Below are 24,834 nucleotides of genomic sequence, written 5' to 3'. Positions count from 1 at the left end.
GCAGGAATTCTTTGGGTGTTAATATTTCCCTTCTGACTTTAATTCTTTTTTTTTGTTTGTTTTGTTTTATTTATTTCTAGGATAGAGAGAGAGAGAGAGAGAGACAGCATGAGCAGGGGATGGTCAGAGAGAGAGGGAGTCACAGACTGAAACAGGCTCCAGGCTCTGAGCTGGCAGTCAGCACAGAGCCCGACGCGGGGCTCGAACCCACGAACTGCGAGATCATGACCTAAGCGAAAGTCGGACACTTAACCGACTAAGCCACCCAGGCGCCCCTCCCTTCTGACTTTAAAATCTCTCCATGTCTTATCTGTGTTGGTGAGGGTTAGGTACAACCCATTGTCCCCTCATTTTACACATAGGAAGCTGGCTCCAGGAGGGATATGAAGAGACCTCATCTTGTTTTCTCTAAGTGGAGATAGTAATATAACTGACCTTAGAGGATTGTTAACTGTATCCAGGGAAATAAGGTTTAGGTTGTTTGTTTAATTTTCAAGTTGTGGTTAAAAAAAACAACACATAAAATACACCATCTTAACCATTTTAAGTGTAGAGTACAGTAGTCTTAACTAAATGCACCCTGTTGTGTAACAGATCTTGAACTTTTTCATCTTGCAAAGCTGGAACTCTACCCACTGAACAACAACTTCCCTCTTCCTCCTCAACTCAGCCCCTAGCATTCTATTTTCTAAGAGTTTGACTACTTTAGAAACCTCATATTATTGGAAGCATACAGTATTTGTCTTTTTGTGATTGGTTTATTTCACTTAGCATGTCTTCAAGGTTCATCCATGTTGTGGCATGACAGCATTTCCTTTTTTAAGACAAATAATATTTGATTGTATGAATATACCACATTTTCTTTATCCATTCATCCGTGAGCCATTTAGGTTGCTTCTGCCTCTTGACTACTGTAAATAATGCTGTGATGAACATGGGCATATAAATATCTCTTTGAGATTCTGTTTTCAGTTCTTTTGGATACATGTCTAGAATTGGGATTGAGGATCATATGGTAATTCTATTTTTAATGTGGGACTCCACACTATTTTCCATGGTGACTGCACCATTTTACAACCCTACCAGTAGTGTACAAGGCTTCTAATTTCTCTGTATCCTTGCCAATGCTCGTTATTTTATTTTCTTTCTTTTTTTAATTTTTGAGAGTGAGAGAGCATGGGCATGTCCAAGTTGGGGAGAGGAATGGGGTGGGGGGAGAGAGAGAGACAGAGAGAGAGAATGAGAATGAGAGAGAATATTAAGCAGGTTTCATGCTCCACGTGGAGCCTGACATGGGGCTGGATGCAATGACCCTGGGATCATGACCTGATCTGAAATCAAGAGTTGGACACTCAACTGACTGAGCCACCCATGTATCCCTACACTTGTTATTTTCTATTTATTTATTTTGATAGTAGCCATCCTAAAGGGTATGGAGTAATACCTTGTTACAGTTTTAATTTGGATTCCCCTAATGATTAGTGATGTTCAGCATCTTATCACAATCATGTTGGCCATTTATATATTTTCTTTGGAGAAATGTCTAATTCAAGTCCTTTGACCATTTTTAAATTGGATGGTTGTGTTTTGTTGAATTGTAAGAGTTCTTTATATATGTTGGATATTAATCCGTTATCAGATACATGATTTGCAGATTTTTTTCCCCATTCTGTAAGGTTGCCTTTTTACTTTGTTATTTCTTTAAGTTTGATCAAGTTTCTTTTTGTCTACTCTTGATTTTGTTGTCTGTGCTTTGGTATCTTATCTAAGAAATCACTTCTAAATCCGATGTTGTAAAGCTTTTGTCTTGTATTTTCTTCTAAGGGTTTTATTGTTTTAGGTCCTACATTGATCCATTTTGATTTACTTTTTGTACATAGTGTTAGGTAAGAGTTTAAGTTCATTCTTTTGTATATGGATATTGTCCCAGCATTATTTGTTGAAAAGATTGTCCTTTCTTCATTGAATGATCTAGGAACCCTTGTCAAAAATCATTTGGCGATATATGTGTGGATTTATTTCAGGGCTCTTTATTCTATATCATTGGCTTAAATATCTGTGTTTATGCCAGTAGCACGCTGTTTTGATTATTGTAGTTTTGTAAGATGTTTGGAAATCAGCAAGTGTGAGGCCTTCAGCTTTATTTTTCTTCCTCAAGATTGTTTTGGCTATTTGGGGTAATTGGAGATTCCATATTAATATTAAGATAAAGATTTTTCTATCTTGGCAAAAATATCATTGGTATTTTGGTAAGGAGTGCATCGAATCTGTAGATTGCTTGGGTCATAGTGACATCTTAAGTTTTCCATTCCCTGAACAAAGGATATCTTTCCATTTTTTGTGTTCTTTTTAATTTCATCAGTGTTTTGTAGTTTTTTGTATATTGGTATTTCATCTCTTTGGGTTAAGTTTATTCCTACGTATTTTGTTCTTTTCTATATTCTTGTAAGAGGAATTGTTTTTTAATTTCCTTTTCAAGATGTTCATTGTTAGTGTATAGAAATACAACTGATTTTAGTTTGTTGATTTTTGTGTCCTATTGCTCTGTTGAATTCATTCTAACACTTTTTTTTGGTGGAATCTTTATTTTTTTTAATGTTTATTTTATTTTTGAGAAAGAGAGAGACAGAGCGTTAGTGTGGGAGAGGCAGAGAAAGAGGGAGACACAGAATCTGAAGCAGGCTCCAGGTTCTGAGCTGTTAGCACAGAGCCCGATGCAGGGCTTGAACACATGAACTGTGAGATCATGACCCGAGCTGAAGTTAAACGGTTAATCAGCCGAGCCACCCAGGCACCCCTTTGGTGGAATCTTTAGACGTAACATATAACATCGTGTCATCTGCAAACAGTAGTAATTTTACTTTTTCCTTTCCAATTTGGATGTCTTTTATTTCTTTCTTTCTTTTTTTTTTTTTTTTTTTTTCNGGATGTTTTTTTTTTTTTTTTTTTTTTTTTTTTTTTTTTTTTTTGCCTAATTGTACTAGCTAGGACTTCTAGTGCTTTGTTGAATAGAAGATTGAACTTTATGAGAAACAGCCAGATGTTTTTTTCAAAGTGGTTATGCTATCTTAACATTTCTATCAGTATTGTGTAAGAGTTCCAGTTGCTCTATAATCTCACCAACATTTTATGTTGTCAGACTTTTTAAGTTTAGCCTTTCATTTTGTGGTTCCTATTGTGGTTTTAATTGCCTTTCCCTGTGAGTGATGATGTTGAACGCTTTTTCACGTCCTTGTTAGCCATTCATGTATCTTCTTTTGAGAAGTGTCTGTTCAAATCTTTTTTTTTTAATTTTTATTTTTCAGAGAGAGAGACCGAGAGACAGAGAGAGCATGAGCAGGGGAGGGGCAGAGAGAGAGGGGGAGAGAGAGAATCCCAAGCACGCTTTGCACCCTCAGTATGGAGCCCGATGTGGGGCTCAAACTCACAAACTGTGAGATCATGACCTGACCCAAAATAATGAGTTGGACAGTTAACCAACTGAACTACCCAGGCACCCCTGCTTATCCATACCTTTAGAAGAGTCTGGGGGCGCCTGGGTGGCCCCGTCAGTTAAGTGTTTGACTTTGGCTCAGGTCTTGATCTCACGGTTTGTGGGTTCGAGCCCTGCATCAGGCTCTATGCTGACAGCTCAGTGCCTGGAGCCTCTTTCAGATTCTGTGTCTCCCTCTCTCTCCGCCCCTCCCCCACTCCTGCTCTGTCTGTCTCAAAAATGATTAAACTACAAAAGAAAAGAAAAGGATCTGTGTTTCCTAATTTAGTACTCTAGAATTCTTCTTTTTGGTATATCATTCTTTGAGCTTTGACAGATGTGGTCATGTACGTAATCTCACACTGAAGATGCAGAGCACAGTTCATCACCCCCAAATTCCCACATGCTGCCACCTTATACCTAGCACCTCTTTCTACATTGAGGTTTCCACCTGGCAACCACTGATTTTATGACAAATTTCAGTTTATAACATTGTTTTCTTTTATAGGTCATGCTTTTAGAGATGCTTTTAGCATTTTGCCTAACCCAGGTTCACAAAGATTTTATTTTTTTCTGCTAGAAGTTTTATAGTGTTAGATTTTACATGTAAATCTTTGGTCTGTTTTGAGTTAATTTCTATATCCTATGTGAGGAATGGCTCGAGGTTCCATTTTTGTTTTGTGAATGTGTTTTTCCCACCACCACTTGCTGAGAGATTCTTTTTTCCATTGAGTTGTCTTTGCACCTTTGTCAAAAATCAATTGTCCAGGGGTGCCCGGGTGGCTCAGTGGTTGAGTAACGGACTTTGTCTCAGGGCATGATCTCACAGTTTGTGAATTCAAGCCCACATTGGGTTTGCTACTATTAGCACAGAGCCTGGTTTGGATCCTCTGCCTCCCTCTCTCTTTCTGCCCCTCTCCCGCTTGCACTCCCTCGCTCTCAAAAATAAAAACATAAATGTTAAAAAAAAAATCAGTTGGCCACATTTGTGTGGGTCTATTTCTAGGCTCTGTATTCTGTTCCATTGATCTATGTATCTTTACTGAGCTTTTGATCAAATAAGTTTTAAATTTTGAAGTTTTCAGTTTTTTCTTTTATGGTTCGCTCTTTCTGTTTCTCTAAGAACGGCTGCCCCAAGGTAGTAAAGATCTTCTGCTTCATTACCAAACTTTGAACTCTGTGAAGGCAGAGACCTTGTATATCTTATTCTGCTCCTCTTGCTTGCATCTAGCACAGCACCTGGCCCCTCAGAGGCACAAGGCAGTGCTAGCACATTTGTCTTAAGGATTAAAATATAATAATATAGGGGGTGCCTGGGTGGCTCAGTCAGTTAAGCATCTAACCCTTAGTTTTGGCTTAGGTCATGATCCCAGGGTTGTGGCATCATGGGCTCTGTGCTGATAGCATAGAGCCTGCTTGGGATTCTCTCTCCTTTTCTCTGCCCCTCCCCTATCTGTGCTCCCCAGTGTGCGCGCGCTCTCTCTCTCTCTCTCTCAAAATAAAGAAACTTAAAAACAATGTAATAATGTATTGGAGGCATTTGACACACTGCCTGGCACATGCAAAATGAACATGTAAGAATCTCATTTTGCTTCAGTTGTTTCTCTCGAAATGAACTGGTTGTACTATGGTTGTCATCAAAATGTGGTGTGAGTGGTGGAAGAAACTGCCAATAAATTTTACATCAGAGGTGAGATAGCTATTATTCCTGCCCTGTCTCACCCTCTTGTCTTCATCTTATTCACAAATTTAAACCCCCACCCCCACCCCAACCTCCATAAAATATAGACTGCAGGTTGTTGTTCTTTGCTTGAAAGTGTCATTCATTTAATAGAGATGCCTTGTGACTCTGCCTGTCCTTCCTTTTTCAGCTTATCTAGTCACATTCTTTTCCATTGGGTCTCTCCCTCCTCTTCTAAGATAGCTTACTTTAAGCAGGGCCTTCTTCCCCAAACATCTACCTCCGGAAGCCGGAGGACAAGGCAAGGCAGGTGGACCAGTGTCCCAGTTGGGTGGATAGAAAATAGTAAGTCACTTCATCTCCTGGATGTAGAAAATGCTTGCAACTTATAAAAGATAAATATTGAAGTTTGTCACTGTACTGATGTGGTGTTCTCTGGCATCAACCTTGTGACGCCTTGGCTGATAGGAAAAAGCGGCTTCCCCTTTGTTTGGCAGCCCTTCTCCTGTTGGCTCTCACGGGAGAGCTGGGTCACCTGCCTGCCCCTGCCAGAAGGAGCAGGGGGTGGCCTAGCTCAGATTCGGCAGTCAGATGAGTCTCTCCTCTCCGTGGAGGGCTGACTGAGGGTGATTATCCGTGATTCGCCTTCTGCCCCAGGGCTATTTGCAAATGGGTTTGGTGGTCACCTATCTAGGGAGCTACTGGCATTTGGGAAGGCATATCATAGAATTTTGGTTGTATTTCAAAACCACAATATTTTGATATATGTCCAGCCCTGCACAGGTCCCTCTGCAGCAATCAGACATTCCTTGTCCCTGGGGGTTTGTATTGCCGACCTCCATGGAGGCACTGCGTTTCATAAGTCTGTGTTTTCTGTCTTCACAAAGAGAAAATGGGTCAGAATCAGCAAGTTTGGGCCCAGCCCTCTGAGGAGGGATGGGTTAGCCATGCCCCAAATCAGAATGCAGGGCGTCCTATTTGGGATGGCTGTGATGCCCCACCTGGTTCCTGACTCCCTCTTAACCAAGTTGGCTTTGAGATAGAGATCTTCATGAAAGAGCTAGAGCCAGGTTTCTGGTTCCTGTTCTGCTGCTGTCAACTTACCATAGGACATGGAGCCAGGCAGGTCAGCCCTTTTGTGAAGTGAGCTGAGCAGATCAGATGGGTTTTCCAATAAATATAGCAGTCTCTGGCCTTCCTAATTTAAATTTTACTAGTAAAACTTCCTTACTGTAGTTTTCGCAAGCCACACACATCCCACTCCCTCTTGGACACTAGGCCGTTGTGTGTGAGAATCACAGGGTCAGCTGGTCTCTGAGCTCCTTGGAGTGTGACATTCACATGCTTGTCCTTCCTGCTCCAACCCTAATGCCTGCCAGAGCCGAGGGGTGCCCAGGCCTCCCATTAACAGCAGCCTTACCTGGGCTTTGGTGCTGAGCCCAGCGGCAGGCTGTGTTGTGCAAAGCCCCTCATCCCAGCTTCCTGTTCACAGCCTCCCTGTCCCCAGTTGAGGCCCTCCGAGAGCCTTTGCCTCTTGAGAGGGCTTCAGAATCGTTCCAAAGGGTGGGATACATGAAACTTCAGCAACCAAGAACTGCTGCATTGTGCCAGGAAGCAGGGAGGTTACGGGCGAGCTCTCTGGGGCCATGAAGGATCAGCCACTTCGAGGGCCAATGGGGTTGCAGGGGGTTCGGTAGGAACTGCTGAGCCAGGGATCCCAAGTACCTGAATGGGGAGGGGTCGTTGGAGGAAGGCTAGACGTGGCCTTTTGCCTCACAAAAGGGCAAATGGTATTTAGAACTCTGTAGAGAAGGCAAGGAGTGTGTAGTATGATCACAGTTTATTCTAGAATGATCTCTTGGGGACCGTTCTGACTGCCTGCTAATGCTGTCCTCATCTCCTAGATCTGCCCTCCCAGATGCATTTTCTGTCCTGCTGCTAATCAGTGTTCTGATGAAGGTCCCCACTGTTTGCAGTGTTCATTCCTGGAGCCATAGTGCATCCCATGAAGCCAGCTTGCCCTGAAGTACTTTTTGGTCTTAATCTCCTGCTGGGCCCCAGCCAAGCAGAGAGCTCCTTTCCTGCTTTGGTAGCACCTGTCCAGGCTGCGCCCTTGGCCTGTAGGCCTTCCCCATGGTCTCTGGCGGTTCACATGGCTGCCCATCCTGAGGTCTCATTGAAGCCCTTTATTCTTCCCCTCTTACCTCAGGACACAGGTGACTCTTCTTCAGAAGGCCTTCTGAAGGAGTGGCCTGTGTTTTGTATTTTTAGTGATCTTTGTTGTCGACAGTAGTCTCTGTCCCCTCCTGAAGGTGTACAGAGCAGACATGCCTGGCCCAAGTTCCAGCCAGGGAACCAAATTCCTGATGTGGTGCTGGACAGGACCCAGTGTCCCAGGGGAACCGTTCTCCTAGAGCTGTCCTGTCACTTGCATGGCAGGGCCCAGCCGGTCCTTATTTTCAGATCCTCTTCCCTCTGCCGCTGATGTATAGTGTGGTGCTAGCTAAATACCTCTGTCTTGTCTTGCCCTGGGTAAGGGGTGGAATGAGACCCAGGGGACAGCCCCTCTGGAATCAGCTGTTGCTTTTTCCAGGGAAGAATGGCGGAGCGATCTGACGGAGGCCACACTCCCACCTGGGGGGGGGGAGGGGCTGCTAGGACACTGGGGCCTCCTGGTCCCCTGGCAGGCACTCCGGGGTGGGGGTGGGGGGCTGCGTCTGAGGATGCCCTTCCGCTCTGTGCAGATCACTGGAGCAGGCTGTGGGCAGTGGGAGGAGATGGATGGAATTCTCTCCTGCATTTCCTGGCTGGAAATTTTTGATTTCCTGAGCCACACGGCTGTGGACATGTGTGCTTCCGTTGTACCCAGTCTTCCTCTGTTTCTCTGTGGGCAGATGTTGAGGAGAAATCAATTCCAAACAATTAAAGCCGCATACTAAATTTCACACAGTAATTTGAGACAGCTCAGCTTACATAATTTAAAATGAGGCCAAGGCTTGCTGACAAAGAAGAAATTGAATCCAGAGAAAGAATCTATATTGTGGAGGCTTCTAAATTTCTACGGGGCATGAATCCTGTAATTCCCAAATGTTACATACTTTAAATAAAGCAGTAGCTCTCCCAGTGTGGCCAGGAGTCTCTGGGGACTCTGCGAGGTCAAAATCATTTTCATAATAATAGCAAGATGTCATTGCCTCTTTGACCAGTGTGCAGTGGCTTTTCCAGAGGCCACTTGACGTGATTGATGGCTAATGGGTCACGNCGAGCCTCTGTGCTGACAGCTCAGAGCCTGGAGCCTGCTTCGGATTCTGTGTGTCCCTCTCTCTGCTCTCCCCCACTCGTGCTTGCTTGCTCTTTCTCAAAAATAAACATTAAAATATTTTTTTAAATATGAGTGGAATCATAGAGAGTTTAGCCTTTTGTGTGTGGCTTGTTTTGCTGAGCATAGTGTCCTCCAAGTTCATCCATGGTGTCAGGATTTCCATCTTTTTTATGACCTGATAATATTCCATTGAATAGATCTACTACAGCTTGTTTATCCATTCATCTGTTGGTAAAATCTTGGGTTGTCTTGGCTATTGTGAGTAATGCTGCTGTGAGCATCAGTGTATGTCAGTGTCTGTCTCCCTGCCTTCGCTTCTTTTGGGGATATAGCTAGGAGTGGAATTGCTGGGTCATATGTGTTTTAACCTCTTTGAGTGTATGCTTGAGAACCTTGTGTTTACAAAATTTGTCAGTTTTGGCACAGCTGGGTGACTCAGTCGGTTGAGCGTTCAACTCCTTATCTCAGCTCAGGTCATGATTTCATGGTTCATGAGATTGAGTCCTGAATCAGGCTGTGGGCTGACAGCCCAGAGCCTGCTTGGGATTCTCTCTCTTCCTCTCTCTCTGCCCCTTCCCCACTTGCATGCACTCTCAAATAAACACAAAAAAACAAAATTTCTCAGTTTCAATTTCTGATACAGTGAACGTTGGTAGATATAACCCACATAAACTAAATGTCTTTGGGGTCCTCAGAAATTTTAAGCATTAAAGGGATTTGTGAATGAAAACTTTTGAGAACTGCTTAATGAGAAAGAAGTGTTTATTTTGGTACTGTGGCCTTGCACTTACATGGTTAAGACATTGCTTATTTTGAAAAGTGTCAACAATCCACTGGGTAGGAGGAGCTTGCCTGTGTCTCCCGTTTTACGGCCAGGAGACAGGCATTACAAGAAAAAGCTGGGGGCAGGACCTTGGCAAAAGGCAGTAGTGGGAAGAGGGGGTGACTATTTTTGAGCAACTTTAGATGTGGCAGAAATTGTGCTAGATGCTTTACAAAGGCACTTGAGAGGATATTGAAGAAGAAAAGGAGAAGGAATGTTGATCTGTAGCTAGAGTAATGCCGGTGAGACCCATCAGAATCCATGGCCACAAGCAACTGTGTGTCAGTCTCCACCATACAGAGCAAGCTCTGTCATGTCCTGGGTCTACCTGCTTTATTTACCACTCTGGCCCAGGAGAGTTGCCTGACACAAAGTGACGCTTGGTAAATATTTTTCATGTGAGTGATTCACACGTATTAAACAGTGACTCACCCGTTGGATTGCTGTCTGAAGAGCCCGTGCACTACAGGTGAATCAGGAAGGGAGAGAACCTTCCCCGCAGATATGAGAGAACTGATGACACTTTGTTATCAACTTAAAGAATTGAGGAAGAAGATCTTTGACATTTAGTGAATGTCCCACAGAGCTGAGTGTTGGGTATTGGGTGGAGGGTAAAGATTTATCCCTACACATACACTCTAGGACAGGGTTGGGCAAAAACTCTGTAGCTGGCTGCCCTTTTTTTTTTTTTTAATGTTTATTTATTTTTGAGAGTGAGACACACACACACACACACACACACACACACACAGAGCACAAGCAGGGGAGGGACAGAGAGAGAGGGAGACATAGAATCCAAAGCAGACTCTAGGCGCTGAGCTCCGAGCTGTCAGCACAGAGCCCAATGCAAGGCTTGAACTCCTGAACCACGAGATCATGACCTGAGCCGAAGTCGGATGCTTAACTGACTGAGCCACGCAGGTGCCCCTGTAGCTGACTGCTGTTTTTAAAAAAAACCTGTTTCCGCGTGTATCAATGATTCATTCCTTTTTATTGCTGAGTAAGTAGTCTGCTTTGTGGCGATACTGGAATTTGTTTATTCACTTATTTTGGACATTTGGGTTTCCAGCTTTTGGCTATTACAAATAAAATTACTCTTAAAAGTTTTTTTTAATGTTTAATTTTGAGAGAGAGAGACAGAGTGCAAATGAGGGAGGGGAAGAAGGGAAGGGAGACAGAATTTGAAGCAGGCTCCAGGCTCTGAGTTGTCAGCACAGAGCCTGACATGGGACTTGAACTCATGAACCATGAGATCATGACCCGAGTCGAAGTTGGAAACTTAACTGACTGAGCCACCTAGGCATCCCTGTCAAATTGTTTTCCAAAGTAGTTGTACAATTTTGCATTGCCATTAGCAATTTAGCAGGGTTCCAGTTACTTCACATACTTGCCAACACTTGGTATCGTCATTCTTTTTAATTTTAGCTATTTTAATAAGTATGTAATGGTATCTCATTAGGTTTTAATTTGTATTTCCTTAATGACTAATGATGAGCATCTTTTATGTGCTTATTTACCATCTGTGTGCCTTCTTCGGTTAAATACCCTTTAAAATATTTTGCAACTTTGCAATTGTGTGGGTTTTCTTATTAGTGAAATTTGAGAGCTCTTTATATATTCTGGATACAAGCCCGTATCAGATACTTGATTTACATATGTTTTCTCACAGTATGTGAGTGACTTGTCTTTTCATTCTCTTAACAGTGTTTTTGAAGAAGAAAAGTCGTCAGTTTTGGTGAAGTCCAATATATCAACTTTATCTTTTAGGGATTGTTTTTTGGCTTCGTGTATTGAAGAAATCTTGGCCGAACCCCAGGTCACAAAAGATTTTTCCGATGTTTTCATATCAAGGTTTTATGGGTTTACATCTGTAATCTATTTTGAGTTAATTTTTGGTACAAGGAATGGATCAGAATTCCTTCATTCTTCCTTCTTTATTTATTATTTTTTTTTAATGTTTTATTTATTTCTAGGAGAGAGAGAGAGACAGCGTGAGCAGGGGAGGGTCAGAGAGAGAGGGAGTCACAGACTGAAACAGGCTCCAGGCTCTGAGCTGGCAGTCAGCACAGAGCCCGACGCGGGGCTCGAACCCACGAACCGCGAGATCATGACCCAAGCGAAAGTCGGACGCTCAACCGACTAAGCCACCCAGGCGCCCCTCCTTCTTTATTTTTTGATGGATATCCAGTTAGTTTTTCCAGGACCATTTGTTGAAAGGACTGTTCCTTCCCTAGGGAATTGCCTTGGTACTATACCTTGGTTGTAAATCTCTTGTCCACATATGTGGGCCTATTTCTGTACTCTGTTTTGGTTCCATTGATCTTAATGACTGTCTTTGATGCTCATGGCATAGTGTCTTGGTTACTGTACCTTTACAATAAGTCTTGGAATCAAATAGTGTAAGTCCTCCAACTTTGTTCTTCCTTCTCAAAATTGTCTTAGCTATTTTAAGTCCTTTGCATTTTCATATGAATTTTAAACTGATAAGAACAGATACTATACTTGATCTTAGCCAAAAGGCTGAGAAGCAATTTCATATGAATTTTAGAGTCAGTTTGTCAATTTTTAGAAAAAGGCCTGCTGGATATTGATTTGGATTGTGTTGAATCTGTAGATGAATGTCGGGGGAATAGGTATCTTAACAACGTTAGGTCTCTTGGTCCATGAATACTTCGTATGTCCCCATGGGTTAAGTATTTAAAAAATTTCTCTTGGGGCGCCTGGGTGGCTTAGTCGGTTAAGTGTCTGACTTTTGCTTAGGTCATGATCTCACGGTTCGTGGGTTCGAGCCCCACGTTAGGCTCTGTGCTGACTGCCAGCTCAGAGCCTGGAGCCTGTTTCAGTCTGTGACTCCCTCTCTCTCTGACCCTCCCCTGTTCACGCTATCTCTCTCTCTCTCTCTCTCTCTCTCTCTCCTAGAAATAAATAAAACATTTAAAAAGTAAAAAATAAAAAAAATAAAAAAAAATAAAAAATTTCTCTTAGCAATATTCTGTAATTTCCAACATATAGATAGGACTTGTACATCTGTCATTAGAATTATCCCTAAGTATTTCCTGGTTTTTGTTTTGTTTTTTTGATGCTGTCATTAAGGTAATTTTAAATACTTTAATTTCTGGAATAGTTTGTATAGATTGGTCTTATTTCTTCCTTAAGTCTGTGGTAGAATTTTCCAGTGAAGCCATCTGGGCCTGGAATTTTCTTTGGGTGAAGATTTTAATTAAAAGTTCATTTCTTATGTGCTATAAGGTAATTCCGGTTATTGATTTCTTTTTTGACTAAGTTTGGTGGTTTGTGCCTTTTAAGGAATTTGTTCATTTCATCTAAATTATCAAACTTACTGATACAGAATTGTTGGTACTATTGCCTTATTATTATTCTCTCATTCCTTTTTATACTTTTTAATATTTCTGGAATTGTAGTCATGACACCTTTCTTCTGATAGTGGTATTTTGTGTTCTTAATTTTTTTCCTGGTTAGTCAGACTAGAGGTTTATTAATGGTGTTAATTTTCTAAAAACACAGCTTTTGTTTTCATTATTTTATCTAATATTCTGTCCACTCCAATCTTCATTATTCCTTTTCTATTTACTCTGGGTTTCATTTGCTTTGCTTTTGCCAATTTCTTAAGAAGCTGGGGATACTGATTTGAGACTTTTTTCCTTTTCTGATAAGAGTTTAATGCAGTACATTTGCCTCTGAGAACTGTTTTAGTTGCATTCCACAAATTTTCATCTATTTAAAATGTTTATTTCCCTTTTTATTTCTTCTTTGACCCATAGGCTATTTAGAAGTGTGTCAGTTGTTTCCATATGGTTGAGGGATTTTCTAGATATCTCTCTGCTGTTGATTTGTAATTTAATTCAGTTGTGGTCAAACAGCATACCTATGAATCATTATAATGCTTTTGAATTGTTATAATAAATTTTTTGGCAACTTGTTTTATGGCCCATAATATTATCTATTATGGTAAATGTTATACATGCTTATGGAAAGAAAGTGTATTCTGTTGTCATTGGCTGGAGAGTTCTGTAATGTTGGTTAGTGTTGTTCAGGTTGTCTGTATCCTTGAGAATTTCTTGTCTGCTTCCTCCATCAGTTATTGAGAGGGGATGGAAAACTGGTTGTGAAGCTGTCTTTTAGTTACAGTGGTTGTCCCTTCATATTTTAAAGCTCTGCTATAGATGCATACACATTTAGGATTATTTTGTCTTTTGTCATTATTTAATGACCTTTATGCATGGTAATATTATTTGCTCTGAAGTCTACTTTGTGTGATATTAATTTGGCTATTCCAGCTTTCTTTTGATCAGTGTTAGCATGGTATATCTTTTTCCATTCTTTAGTTTTCCCCATCTGTATTCTTATATAAAGTGGGTTTCATTTAGTCAATATGTAATGGGGTCTTGTGGGTTTGTTTCTTAACCTTAACTGGGGTGTTTGGATCACCTCATCTGTTTGATTAGGCAAAATTAATTAAAATCTGTCACTTTGTTATTTATTTTTTATTTGTACCACTTGTTTCCTTTTCTCTTTCCTTCTGCCTTCTTTTGGATTGAGTGTTTTTATTCGGTTTTGTCATCTTCATTGGCTTATTTGTTAAACCTCTTGTGAAGGTTTAGTGGTATCACCTTTAACTTTCTGCAGTTGACCTTCATGTGACATGACTTTTCCTGTAGTGTAAGCCTTGAAATGGTGTGCTTCTGCTTTTCCCTTCCCAGCTTTTGTGTTGTTGTTGTCAAAGTTCTACTTCCATTTTTGCTTTAAGTAATTCTAAGATGACTCACTGCTTTGTTTTCAGAACTTAAAAATGTTGCTCCACTGCCTTCAAGCATGTAAAGTTTCTAATGAGAAATCTGCTATCATCTTTGTTTTCCTATGCAGACCATGTCTTTTTCCTCTGGTTACTCTCTTTCTTTTTAATATTTTATTTAGTTTTGAGAGCGAGAGCATGAGCAGGGGAGGGGTAGAGAGGAAGGGGGACAGAGGATCCAAAGTGGGCTCCACAGTGACACCAGTGAGCCCAAAGTGGGGCTTGAACTCATGAACTGTGAGGTTGTGACCTGAACCGAAGTTGGTGTTTCAACTCACTGAGCTACCCAGGTACCCCCCCTGACTATTCTTTTTTAATATTTTTTTATTTGAGAGAGACAGTGTGCGAGTGCAGGCAGAGAGAAAGAGAGAATTTTTTTTTAATGTTTATTTATTTTTGAGAGAGCATGCACAAGCAAGGGGAGGGGTAGAGGATCCAAAGTAGGCTAGATGCTGAGAGTGAGAGCCTGAAGTGGGGCTTGAAGTCACAAACCGTGCAGTCATGACCTGAGCCGAAGTTGGACTAAGCCACTCAGGCACCCCGAAAGAGAATTTTTTTTTTTTTTTTTTGAAAGAGAATATTTTAAGCAGCCTTCAGTGCTCCCTACGGGATCACGCTCACCACCCTGGGATTGCGACCTGAGCTGAACATTCAAGAATTGGACACTTAATCAACTGAGCCACCTAGGCATCTCTCTCTGGCTACTCAAGATTTTCTCTTTATCACTGGTTTTAAGCAATTTAATCATGATTTGGCTTGGCGTATTCTTCTTTCTACTTCTTATGTTTAGGGTTCACTGAGTGACTTGGACTTACGGGTTTTCATCACATTGGGAAGTTTTTTGCGATTGTTTCTTCAAATATTTTTTCTGTCATTCCTCTCCCAACCCCCATCCATGTGTCTCAGAGCTCACAGTTCTTTTTTTCCACCTTTTTTCTCCTGTGTTTTATTTATTTATTTATTTATTTAGTTAGTTAGTTAGTTATTTTAAAGACTCTCAAGCAGTTCTTGTTAAGTTTTATTTTATTTTTTAAAAATAGTTTATTTTAAATTGGTTTCCATATAACACCTCATGCTTATCCCCACAAGTGCCCTCCTCCATGCCCATCATCCCCCTTTCGCTCCCCACCACCCCCATCAGCCCTCAGTTTGTTCTCAGCATTCAAGAGTCTCTCATGGTTTGCCTCCCTCCCTCTCCCCCACTGTTTTTCCCCTTCTTCTCACTCATGGTCCTCTGTTAAGTTCCTCCTAATCCTCCTATACGTGCAAACATATGATATTTGTCCTTCTCTGCCTGACTTATTTCGCTCAGCGTAACACCCTCAAGTTCCATCCACTTTGCTTCAGATGGCCAGATTTCATTCTTTCTCATTGCCATGTAGTATTCCATTGTGTCGATAAACTGCATCTTCTTGATCCATTCATCAGTTGATGGACACTTAGGCTCTTTCCATGTTTTGGCTATTGTTGAGAGTGCTGCTATGATCATTGGGGTACATGTGCCCCTATAGGCATCAGCACCCCTGTATCTCTTGGGTAAATTCCTAGCAGTGCTATTGCTGGATTATAGGGGAGTTCTATTGTTAATTTTTTGAGGAACCTCCACACTGTTTTCCAGAGGGGCTGTACCAGTTTACATTCCCATCAGCAGTGTGGGAGGGTGCCCACTTCTCCAAATCCAAGCCAGCATCTAGAGTCCTCTGATTTGCTCATTTTAGCCACTCTGACCAGCGTGAGGTGGTATCTCAGTGTGGTTTTGATTTGTATTTCCCTGATGAGGAGGGATGCTGAGCATCATTTCATGTGTCTGTTGGCCATCTGGATGTCCTCTTTGGTTTTCTCCGGTGTTTTAATTTAGAGTTTTTATTGTTGTCTTCAAGTCACTCATCTGTTCTCTGTAAAACTAAATCTGTTTGTCCTAGGGCTTATAGTTTTCATCTCTAGGCAGTGGGCTTGCTTCTTTCTTAAACTCTTCCATATCTACTTAATGTGTTTGATTTTTCTTCTAGCTTCTTGAGCATTTGTGACACAGTTATAACTTTAATGTCCTTGTCTGCTCTCTCACTTGTACCATTTCTGAGTCAGTTTGATTGAATTTTTTTCAATTTTTCATAATTTCCTGTTTCTTTGTATGTCTGGTAATTTAAAAAAAATTTTTTTAATGTTTTATTTATTTCTGAGAGAGAGACAGCATGAGCATGGGAGGGTCAGAGGGAGAGGGAGACACAGAATCAGAAACAGTCTCCAGGCTCTGAGCTAGCTGTCAGCACAGAGCCTGACACGAGGCTCGAACCCACGAACCACGAGATCATGACCTGAGTGGAAGTCGGACACCCAACCGACTGAGCCACCCAGGCGCCCCGTGTCTGGTAATTAAAAAAAAAAAATTTTTTTTTAATGTTTTATTTATTTCTAGGAGAGAGAGAGAGACAGCGTGAGCAGGGGAGGGTCAGAGAGAGAGGGAGTCACAGACTCTGAAACAGGCTCCAGGCTCTGAGCTGGCAGTCAGCACAGAGCCCGACGCTGGGCTCGACCCCATGAACTGCGAGATCATGACCCAAGCGAAAGTCGGACGCTTAACCGACTAAGCCACCCAGGCGCCCCTGTCTGGTAATTTTTTATTGAATGCCACACTTGGTGAATTTTACCTTTTTTGGTTGTTGTGTATTTTTGCATTCCTATAAGTATTCTTGAGCTTTGTTCTAGGATGTTACTTGGAAACAACTTGATCCTTTCAGCTCTTGCTTTTAATCATTGTTAGGCTGCTTTTAGTCTGGAGTTAATTTTTCTCCACTAATGAGACAGGACTCTTCTGAGTGAAGTTACTCAATACCCCACAGGTTTTCCAGTCTGGCTCCTAAGAACATGTGCTGTTTGTGGTCCTGCTGAACTTCAGTTACTGTTTCCCTGTTATTCTATAGGGTAGTTTTCTCCCCCGCCTGGGGTAGTTTCCTCATGCCACACACTGATCAGTACTCTACTTCATTCCCTGAGGGGAATGAATTTTAAAAAAAATTTTAATTTTTTTTTTAGTGTTTATTTATTTTAGAGAAAGAGACAGACCGTGAGCAGAGGAGGGGCAGAGAGAAATGGAAACACAGAATCTGAAGCAGGCTCCAGGCTCTGAGCTTTCGGCACAGAGCCAGATGCAGGGCTCGAACTTACTAGCTGTGAGATCATGACCTGAGCCAAAGTCAGACACTTAACCAACTGAGCCACCCGGGCGCCCCTAGATCTGTGGAGTCGTAACATCTCTCCAGGACTCTTTGGAGCTGTCCCATGATTGCTGCCTGCCTTGCTTTCCCCAGTTATTAGCTGCATCCATTCACCTCCAAGAGTCTTCTGCACCCCACCCCCACCCCCCCAGAACTCCTCATCTGGCTTTGTGGTCTGGAAATGTTCTTGAGGCAGTAAGGCTCACCTCATGTTTCCTGGCTCAGGGTCAGGGACACTATCCTTTGTTGTTTGATGTCAGTGTCTGGAGAACTGGTATTTTCTTACATGTTGTCCTTTCCCCCTCTAGTTGTTTCAAGTGGATAATTATGCCTATAACTCCATCTTGGCTGAAAGCCATTACAAAATATACACCATTGTGACTATTTTGTTAGTGTTATATATTTAACAAAGATTTCCTTATGGTTAGATGGACTGATTTACCACAGTGTGTATGGTAGGCAGAGAGAAGTGAACGCTGGATTCCCAATTCCCGTCTTTGGCCCGTCTTCCATCCCCACCTCAGAGTGGAAGACTCTCAGATGTATTCCTGACCCTGGTGGGGATGTGGGTTGTCCCTCTTTGCAGAGCACTCCAAAGAGGCTCCCCTGAACATACTGACACTGTGGCACACAGTGCCCAATATAGCTCTCTGGGGGTAGTGGTGAGGGGAGGGGTCAGGCCTAGCGTCGGTGTCCTACCTAATTTGGTGGGTTCATCTTCCTTGGTTAATTAGAGTGATGATTGGCTCTTGTTACTTAGGGCAGTGGTGGAATGGGACTCAGGAGTGGGAATAGTTCCTCGTTCTTCCTGGATTTCAATGGAATGATTTCAGGACAAGGAAGACCACAGAGGGAGCAGATATAGCCATGTATTGTTGTTCATAAGTGAGCTTTGTTTCTTCTTCCTGTGTCACCAGGTTGGTGTGCAAGACCTCATCCCTCACACCTCAGTGCTTTTCCTTGATTTTAGCTTTGTACATGAGCAGCTGTCACCTCATTTCACAGGTCTGGTTTGAAGGACCAGAGAGTAAATATTTTTGCCTTTGCAGGTCATTTAGTCTCTCTTAGTCATTAGTCACAACTCTGCTGTTGTAGCTCAACAGCAGCCACAGACAATACATATTTGTGGCTGTGTTTCAATAAAACGTTATTTATTTAAAAAACAAGTGGGAAGGGCAGGAGTTGGCTTGTGAGCTGTAATTTGCCGACCCTGCCTGAGCTCAAGCCCTTACTTTGCTGAAATATTTAATATTTTTTGTGTGGTACCCCTATTATAATTAAATTATTGCTAGTTCTACCTTGCTTAAAACACAGGTATTGTCATGTTACTTAACTGACTAAATAACCTATGGCTCTCTACAGTGTTCTTAGTAAAGGTCAGAGTCTCCACAGTCTGACCCCTTTTATATTTCTGATCGTATCACCAGTGATTCCCCATTTGTCAGCTCACACAGTCTATTTGGCATATTTTCATGCCCTGTGATAGTTCCGTAAGTCTTAACTTTTCCTGGGATGCTCTTTTCCTACATCAGATATGTCTACTGAAATGGTCAACCTACCTTGGGGACTCTGTTTACATCCACCTTCTTTAAGGATTCCAGAGCCCCTCAGATGCAGGCAGTGTCTCCTTCCTTCATGTTTGAGCACTCCTTTGGTGCTCCCTACTGATTTGCTCTTTGTCAGAATCCTGTGTGTGTGTGTGTGTTCTCCCTGTTGACCCAGAATCCCGCAGGAGGTGAGAGGTCTGTGCCCTCTTGTGACCTCTGTAGTCTAGTTCAGAGCCTGACTTGGAGCAGAAAAGTGTCAAGTGTGTATTTGAGGGGGTGCGTAGAGATCGATGTCTTGGAGGTGCATTGCTCTGGGGACTTGTGTCGGGCACAGCTCTTGGCTCCTCCTTGGGGCACGCGTGCAGGCCCCTGAGGAGACAGGCTGTGGGCAGGCTGCCTGTGTCGGGCCCACGCTCATGGGTCCGGGCCTTGGCAGGACAGGGTGGTGGCAGACCTGGCTGTCACAGATCTCCACTGCTGCTGCCGCTTCCTCAATGGCCTCTTGCCCTTTGGTTCCACAGAGCTGCGGTGCAACCCAGGGCAGTTTGCCTGTCGCAGTGGCGCCATCCAGTGCATCCCCCTCCCCTGGCAGTGTGACGGCTGGGTGACTTGTGAGGATGAGAGCGACGAAGCCGACTGTCCAGGTGAGTGTGTCAGATAGGCGGACGCCTGTTGCCCCACCTCTCCATGACAGCTGTGTGATTGTGTTTCTCTGAGAGGTAGGGGATGGTGTCCCTTGCAGCCTGTGCTGTCTCCACTCACTGGAAGGTTATGTTGAGCCGACCCTCTCCTCTCACTCTTTCTTGCTTTTTAAAAAAAAATTTTTTTAATGTTAATTTTGAGAGAGAGAGGGAGAGCATGAATAGGGGAGGGGCAGAGAGAGGGAGACAGAATCTGAAGCAGGCTGTAGGCTCTGAGCTGTCAGCACAGAGCCTGATGCAGGGCTCGAACCCATGAACAGCAAGATCATGACTTGAGCCGAAGTTAGATGCTTAACTGACTGAGCCACTGAGGCACCCCCTTTCTCTTGTTTTTAAAAATAGATGCCCCACACGGGGCATCCAAGAACTTGCAAGATGACAGGGTTGGGGCTGGGGTGAGGCAAGAGGGGTGCCAAGGATGCCACATTTCAGAAGGCAGTGCTGGCCCCAAGAGCAGTGCCCCTGAAGTGTGCTGCCCTCTTGCCTCCCCTGTGCCTGGCTCTGGAGGTGGGTGCCTTTTGAGACCTGGCTCAAATCCTGAGGGTCATTTGGACTGGCCTTGGCTCTGCCAACCCATCCTCCTCACACAGTCCCTAGTAATCTTTCACTTGGGGGTTTTCTCTTGGGGGTGTATGAGCTCCTGAAGATCTATGCAAATGCCACAGAAAGTCTAAATTGTTGCTTCTCCGCTTGCTTTTTGTCCCAGCACCTTCAGGGAGCCTAACACACCCATGAGTAATGGTGTTTGCTACATCTCTGGTTCTCTTGGGGGTGGGAGGTGGTAGTGTCTTTCATCTACTCATGAGTGTATGTGGGGGAGACACAAATGCACACACACACACACACACACACACACACACACACACACACATACTTGCTTAAGACCTAGGTGGTACCGATAAAGCCCCTAAGAAGAGGCTGTGTCTTATTTTAGCTTGAGAATCTCAGACCTAATAACTTTGGTCTGGCATTTAAACTTCTTGACAGTGTGGTTTGGTTCTATGTTGCCAACCTGATTTATTGCTCTATTCCCTTTAGTGGCTCAGCTGCTTGTGGGTAGCACTTCTTGTGTCCACCCCATGAAGAATTTTCTAGCCACATGCTTCATGCATGCCTGCTCTTTTCCTGGGATTCTCTCGTTCTGTTTTCATGTGGACAGATCCTGCCTCTCCTTCAGGGCTTGGCTCGGATGATACCACAACAAGCAGGCATCTCTGAGTCCTCCAGCTGGAGGTTGGCTTCTACTAGCACCTGCTCCTTCCCTCTGACAGCATCTAGAACCCCACTGGTAATTCTTCTTTTAATTTTTATTTATTTATTTTGAGAGAGAGAAAGAGTGCCTGCATTCGCCCGCATTAAAGCAGAGGAGGGGCAAAAAGAGAGGGAGAGAGAGAGTCTCAGGCAGACTCCATGCTCAGTGTGCAGCCCAATGCAGGGCTTGATTTCACAACTGTGACATCATGATGTGAACCAAAATCAAGAGTCAGATGCTTAACCGACTGAGCCACCCAAGAGGCCCAAACCACTGGTAATACTCACCATTACCTGTACCCATGCTTGGTCTTTCCTTCTAGACCTCTCTCAGAACAGGAATCCTGTCCTCTTTTTAAGTGTGACCTGGTCTAGAACGGAGGTCCTTTTTAACATTTGGTAAATAGAAGGAGTGTTGTAATTCCTTAGGTTAGGTACTGAAGAAAAACCAATTAGCTCCAACCAGGGAGATCCAGTAGGGTATGAAACAGGTGACATTTGAGCTGGAGACAGTTCTTTGAAGGGGGTTCTAAATAAGAAACAGAGGTAGTCTGGTCAGACTGAGTTGGCCTGAGAAGATGGCCATTGGAGGGCATTCCCCCCCTCTACCCCCCCATCATCCCTTGAACCTGTTCATTGGATTGTGCATGTCTGTGGTCAGGTGCTTGTCTTTCCAGATGAATTTGAATGGTGGCAGCTGGGGCAGAAGCTTCTGGGACAGCCCTATGTCTGGAGCCCACCTGCACCTTCCTTTGATCCCAGCCCGGAGAGCATGAACTCCTCAGTGCTTGGGATGCTGATATTCCGTGTTTGGTCGGCTGTTGAGGACCAGTGGTTGTGACTGGGAGCTTCCCCAGGTTTGACTTACGGAGTGAGACTTCATATCCAGCCTCCTAGAGAATATTGTGAACAAAGAAACAAATGATTCTTTGTTTGCTTTAAAATGGAAGCACAGCTTACTTGCTGAGGCACAGTAACTGCCCTGCTGTATAGATCCCAAAAACAGTGGTAGGCACTCTAGCTCATCTTGTTCATCTCTCCATTCGCTGTGGACTTGATAAAGGCAGGGACTAGATTTGGTTTCTCTTCTGGGTCATATGGTCTGGCACAGAGGGTCACAAGTCTGCTCAGCACAGTGTTGATTTGAGGTTTCATACGTTGCCATATGTTCTTCCCAGACAAGAGAAATAAAGCCTATCCAACAGGAGACCGGAGTTCTGAGTGGCTAACATGGTCCCGGCCCCAACCACTGAGGGCATGATGAGCATGGCACTCCCGGAAGCCTGATGGGGCCGAGGAGTGTTTGGGGGGAGATAAGAGGGCTGAGGCGCTGTCAAGCTCCAGGCTCACTTCTGGCCTTCCCTTGGGTCTGGTACTGCATCTGTCCTGTGACGTAGTGCCACACCATTGAATCCAGGTAGGGGATAAGCTTTGATTTCTATTCTTAAAGTTGAAATTCTGAGAAATGAAAATTGTCAAAATATACGAAGAATAATATAATGCTTGTTTCTCACTCCCCTAAATCAATAAGTGCTGAAATTGTGCCATATTTCTTTCTAGTTTATTTTTTTAAATTAATTTTTAAAAAACATCATGAGTATGTGAAATCCTCATTAACATTCCCCCTTACTGGAAAAAAAAGAAAGAAAGAAAAATCTTCGTGTGTGGGGAGGGGAGTGTGGACAGGGAGTTAGCTGATAACTACCTTTGCTGTGGCCTTCCTGTATATGGGGAGAGTTTAAGTAAACCTGAGCAAAGCCTTAGCCACACTTGGTCAGGTTTTTGAACTTCAGGACTTGTGGAGAGACCACACAAGATTATTTCATCGTCCTGCTGAAAGCCTGCTAAAATTTTAGTGAAAGAGTATAAGCAACATAAAACCACAGGGACAACGAAAATGGGAAAAGATGTGACAGTAGACCAGTAATTTCAGCATGTTTGGGGAAGATAGGAAACGGGTGGTATGCTGGATATAGTCTGGGCATTCAATACATGGCCTGCATTTCAGCGGCTGCAAGGCTGGGGCTATCACATTCAGACCCCACTACCACCATACTCTGGGTATCAGTTGGCCCATGAGATTCCACCATGAAGTTTGCAAGGTAGAAGGGAGGTGGGCTCCTCTTTCCTCTTGCCATGGTGTTGGTGCATGGGCTTAGCCCCAGGTGAGGAAGTGCAGCGTTTCCACCTCTTCCTCTGGCTGGCCATTGCAGGGCTGCAAAACAGCTGTGAGACTGGCAGAGCTTTTCTGTCGTTTCCTGTCCTGTGGACAGCTTCCTAACTCTGGACTACAACTCCAGAGGTGAAAGGGAAGGTTAGAGGTGGCTCACTTTTATGCACACTCCAGCCTTTTCGATTGTTCTGAAAGGACCTAATTCCCTGTATTAAACTCCTCTGTTTTTGAAATACCTAGCATGGTTTCTGTTCTTTTGACTGATTCGTATTTGATGTAAATGGGAACTAACATAAGATGCATAAAATTTTTAAATGGAGAAAAATGTACAACTTTATTAAGAGACATTAAAGAAGATTTGAATAAACAGACACAGGATTTTCTTGGCTAGGAAGACTCAATATGGTAAAGTGGCCTGTTCTTAAGCTGATCTGTGGATTCGGTGTATCTCCAAAGGGTATTTTGGGAAATGTGCCAAGTCGGTTTTAAAGTGTTTGGAAGAATAAAGTCCTAATATTGTAGGACACTTCGAAGAAGAGTAAGGTATGAACGGTTGCTTGATCAATGTCAAGACTGACTTTACTTTGGCTCAGGGAAGCACAGGTAGGCCAGAGCTGTCAGACACAGGCCCGAGAAATGGTATATGGCAGAGGTAGAGTTACGGATCAAAGGGCAGGGGATAGGCTCCTCAGTACATAGTGTGTGACACTCGGGAAAGAATGCATACACAACGTACAGAAAAATCAGTTTCAGATTATTTGAAGAACAACTTCTAGAACATAGTCTAGAATACCTTTATGACCTTGGTAGGAAAGGGTTTTTTGTTTTGTTTTGTTTTGAAGTCACAAAAAATATCAACTCTAAAGTAAAAATGACCAGTTTACCAGATTAAAATGAAGATCTTCCCTTTATCAAAAGGCACCTGTAAGGATATGAACAGATAAGCCATGGAGTGGGGGTATATTTGCAACATGTATAGCCCATAAAGGATTATATAGTCCAGCACATTTAAAGAACTCCTACCCACAGACAAAAGACACACAGGCATGTCACAGAAAAAGTAAGAACAGTGGTTAAACGTATAAAAAGATACTCAGCCTCATTAGTATTCCAAGGCTACAGTGAGATTCCAGTTTATAGCTACTTAGATTGGCAAAAATTAAGACATATGACAAAACCGAGTGTTGGAGAGGATGTGAGTGGCTTGGGGATCTTAATCTGCTGCTGTTGAGGAGGATAAATTGATGGACCTGCTTTGGGAAGCCAGCATTAACTTGCAAAGACGAACATTCTTGTATTCTTTGACCCATGATCTCCATTTGGGGGAACTCTAGAGAAATTCTGCAACACCCTTCCTACTAATAAACATCTTGGAAACAACCCAAATGTCTTTGTTCACACAATGGCATATTATGGACCAACGACAGTGAGTGAATGGTAGGTTCTTGCAGCAACATCGATGGATCTTAAAGACAGCCTATAGGTGACAAAGGCAAGTTGCCAAAAAGTATATAGAGCACAATAAAGACAAGCAAAGTGACCATTATCTTAAGTACGGCTGTATACATGCGTGGTAAACAAACAGAAAAAAGGCAAAATGGTGACACGCAAAATTCGGGCTCCTGGTTCCTCCCTGATAGAGAGAGAAAGGAATAAAACCAGGAGAAATGACCCTACAACTGATGTTTGAGTTCTTAAGTAGGGTGGGAATTGAGATGGGGGGCTCACAACTGTATTTTTAGGCTTTATATCTTAAATATGTGTTATATACATATGCTCTTTGGACTATATTAGATATTATATAGGCTTCCCCCCCCCCCCCCAAAACAACCAACA

The 24,834-nt window shown here is 43.0% G+C and overlaps 1 protein-coding gene and 1 pseudogene across 1 annotated transcript in view; one reads left to right on the top strand and one right to left on the bottom strand.

The window, feature by feature from the left end:
* The window catches only part of DGCR2 (DiGeorge syndrome critical region gene 2), a 104,277-nt gene that overhangs the window by 16,461 nt on the left and 62,982 nt on the right, over nt 1-24,834 (top strand). Inside the window, exon 3 of the mRNA XM_077745924.1 lies at nt 19,395-19,517. Coding sequence (XP_077602050.1) covers nt 19,395-19,517 — 123 coding nt within the window. The remainder of the gene's footprint in view (nt 1-19,394; nt 19,518-24,834) is intronic.
* Nucleotides 11,676-11,830, bottom strand: LOC144216549 (U2 spliceosomal RNA; annotated as a pseudogene).

This window comes from Crocuta crocuta, unplaced genomic scaffold (assembly GCF_008692635.1).
Source record: "Crocuta crocuta isolate KB4526 unplaced genomic scaffold, BGI_CrCroc_1.0 scaffold344, whole genome shotgun sequence".
Lineage (NCBI taxonomy): Eukaryota > Metazoa > Chordata > Mammalia > Carnivora > Hyaenidae > Crocuta > Crocuta crocuta.
Note: the sequence above shows the minus strand (reverse complement) of the source record. Positions and strands in the feature narration are given on the sequence as shown.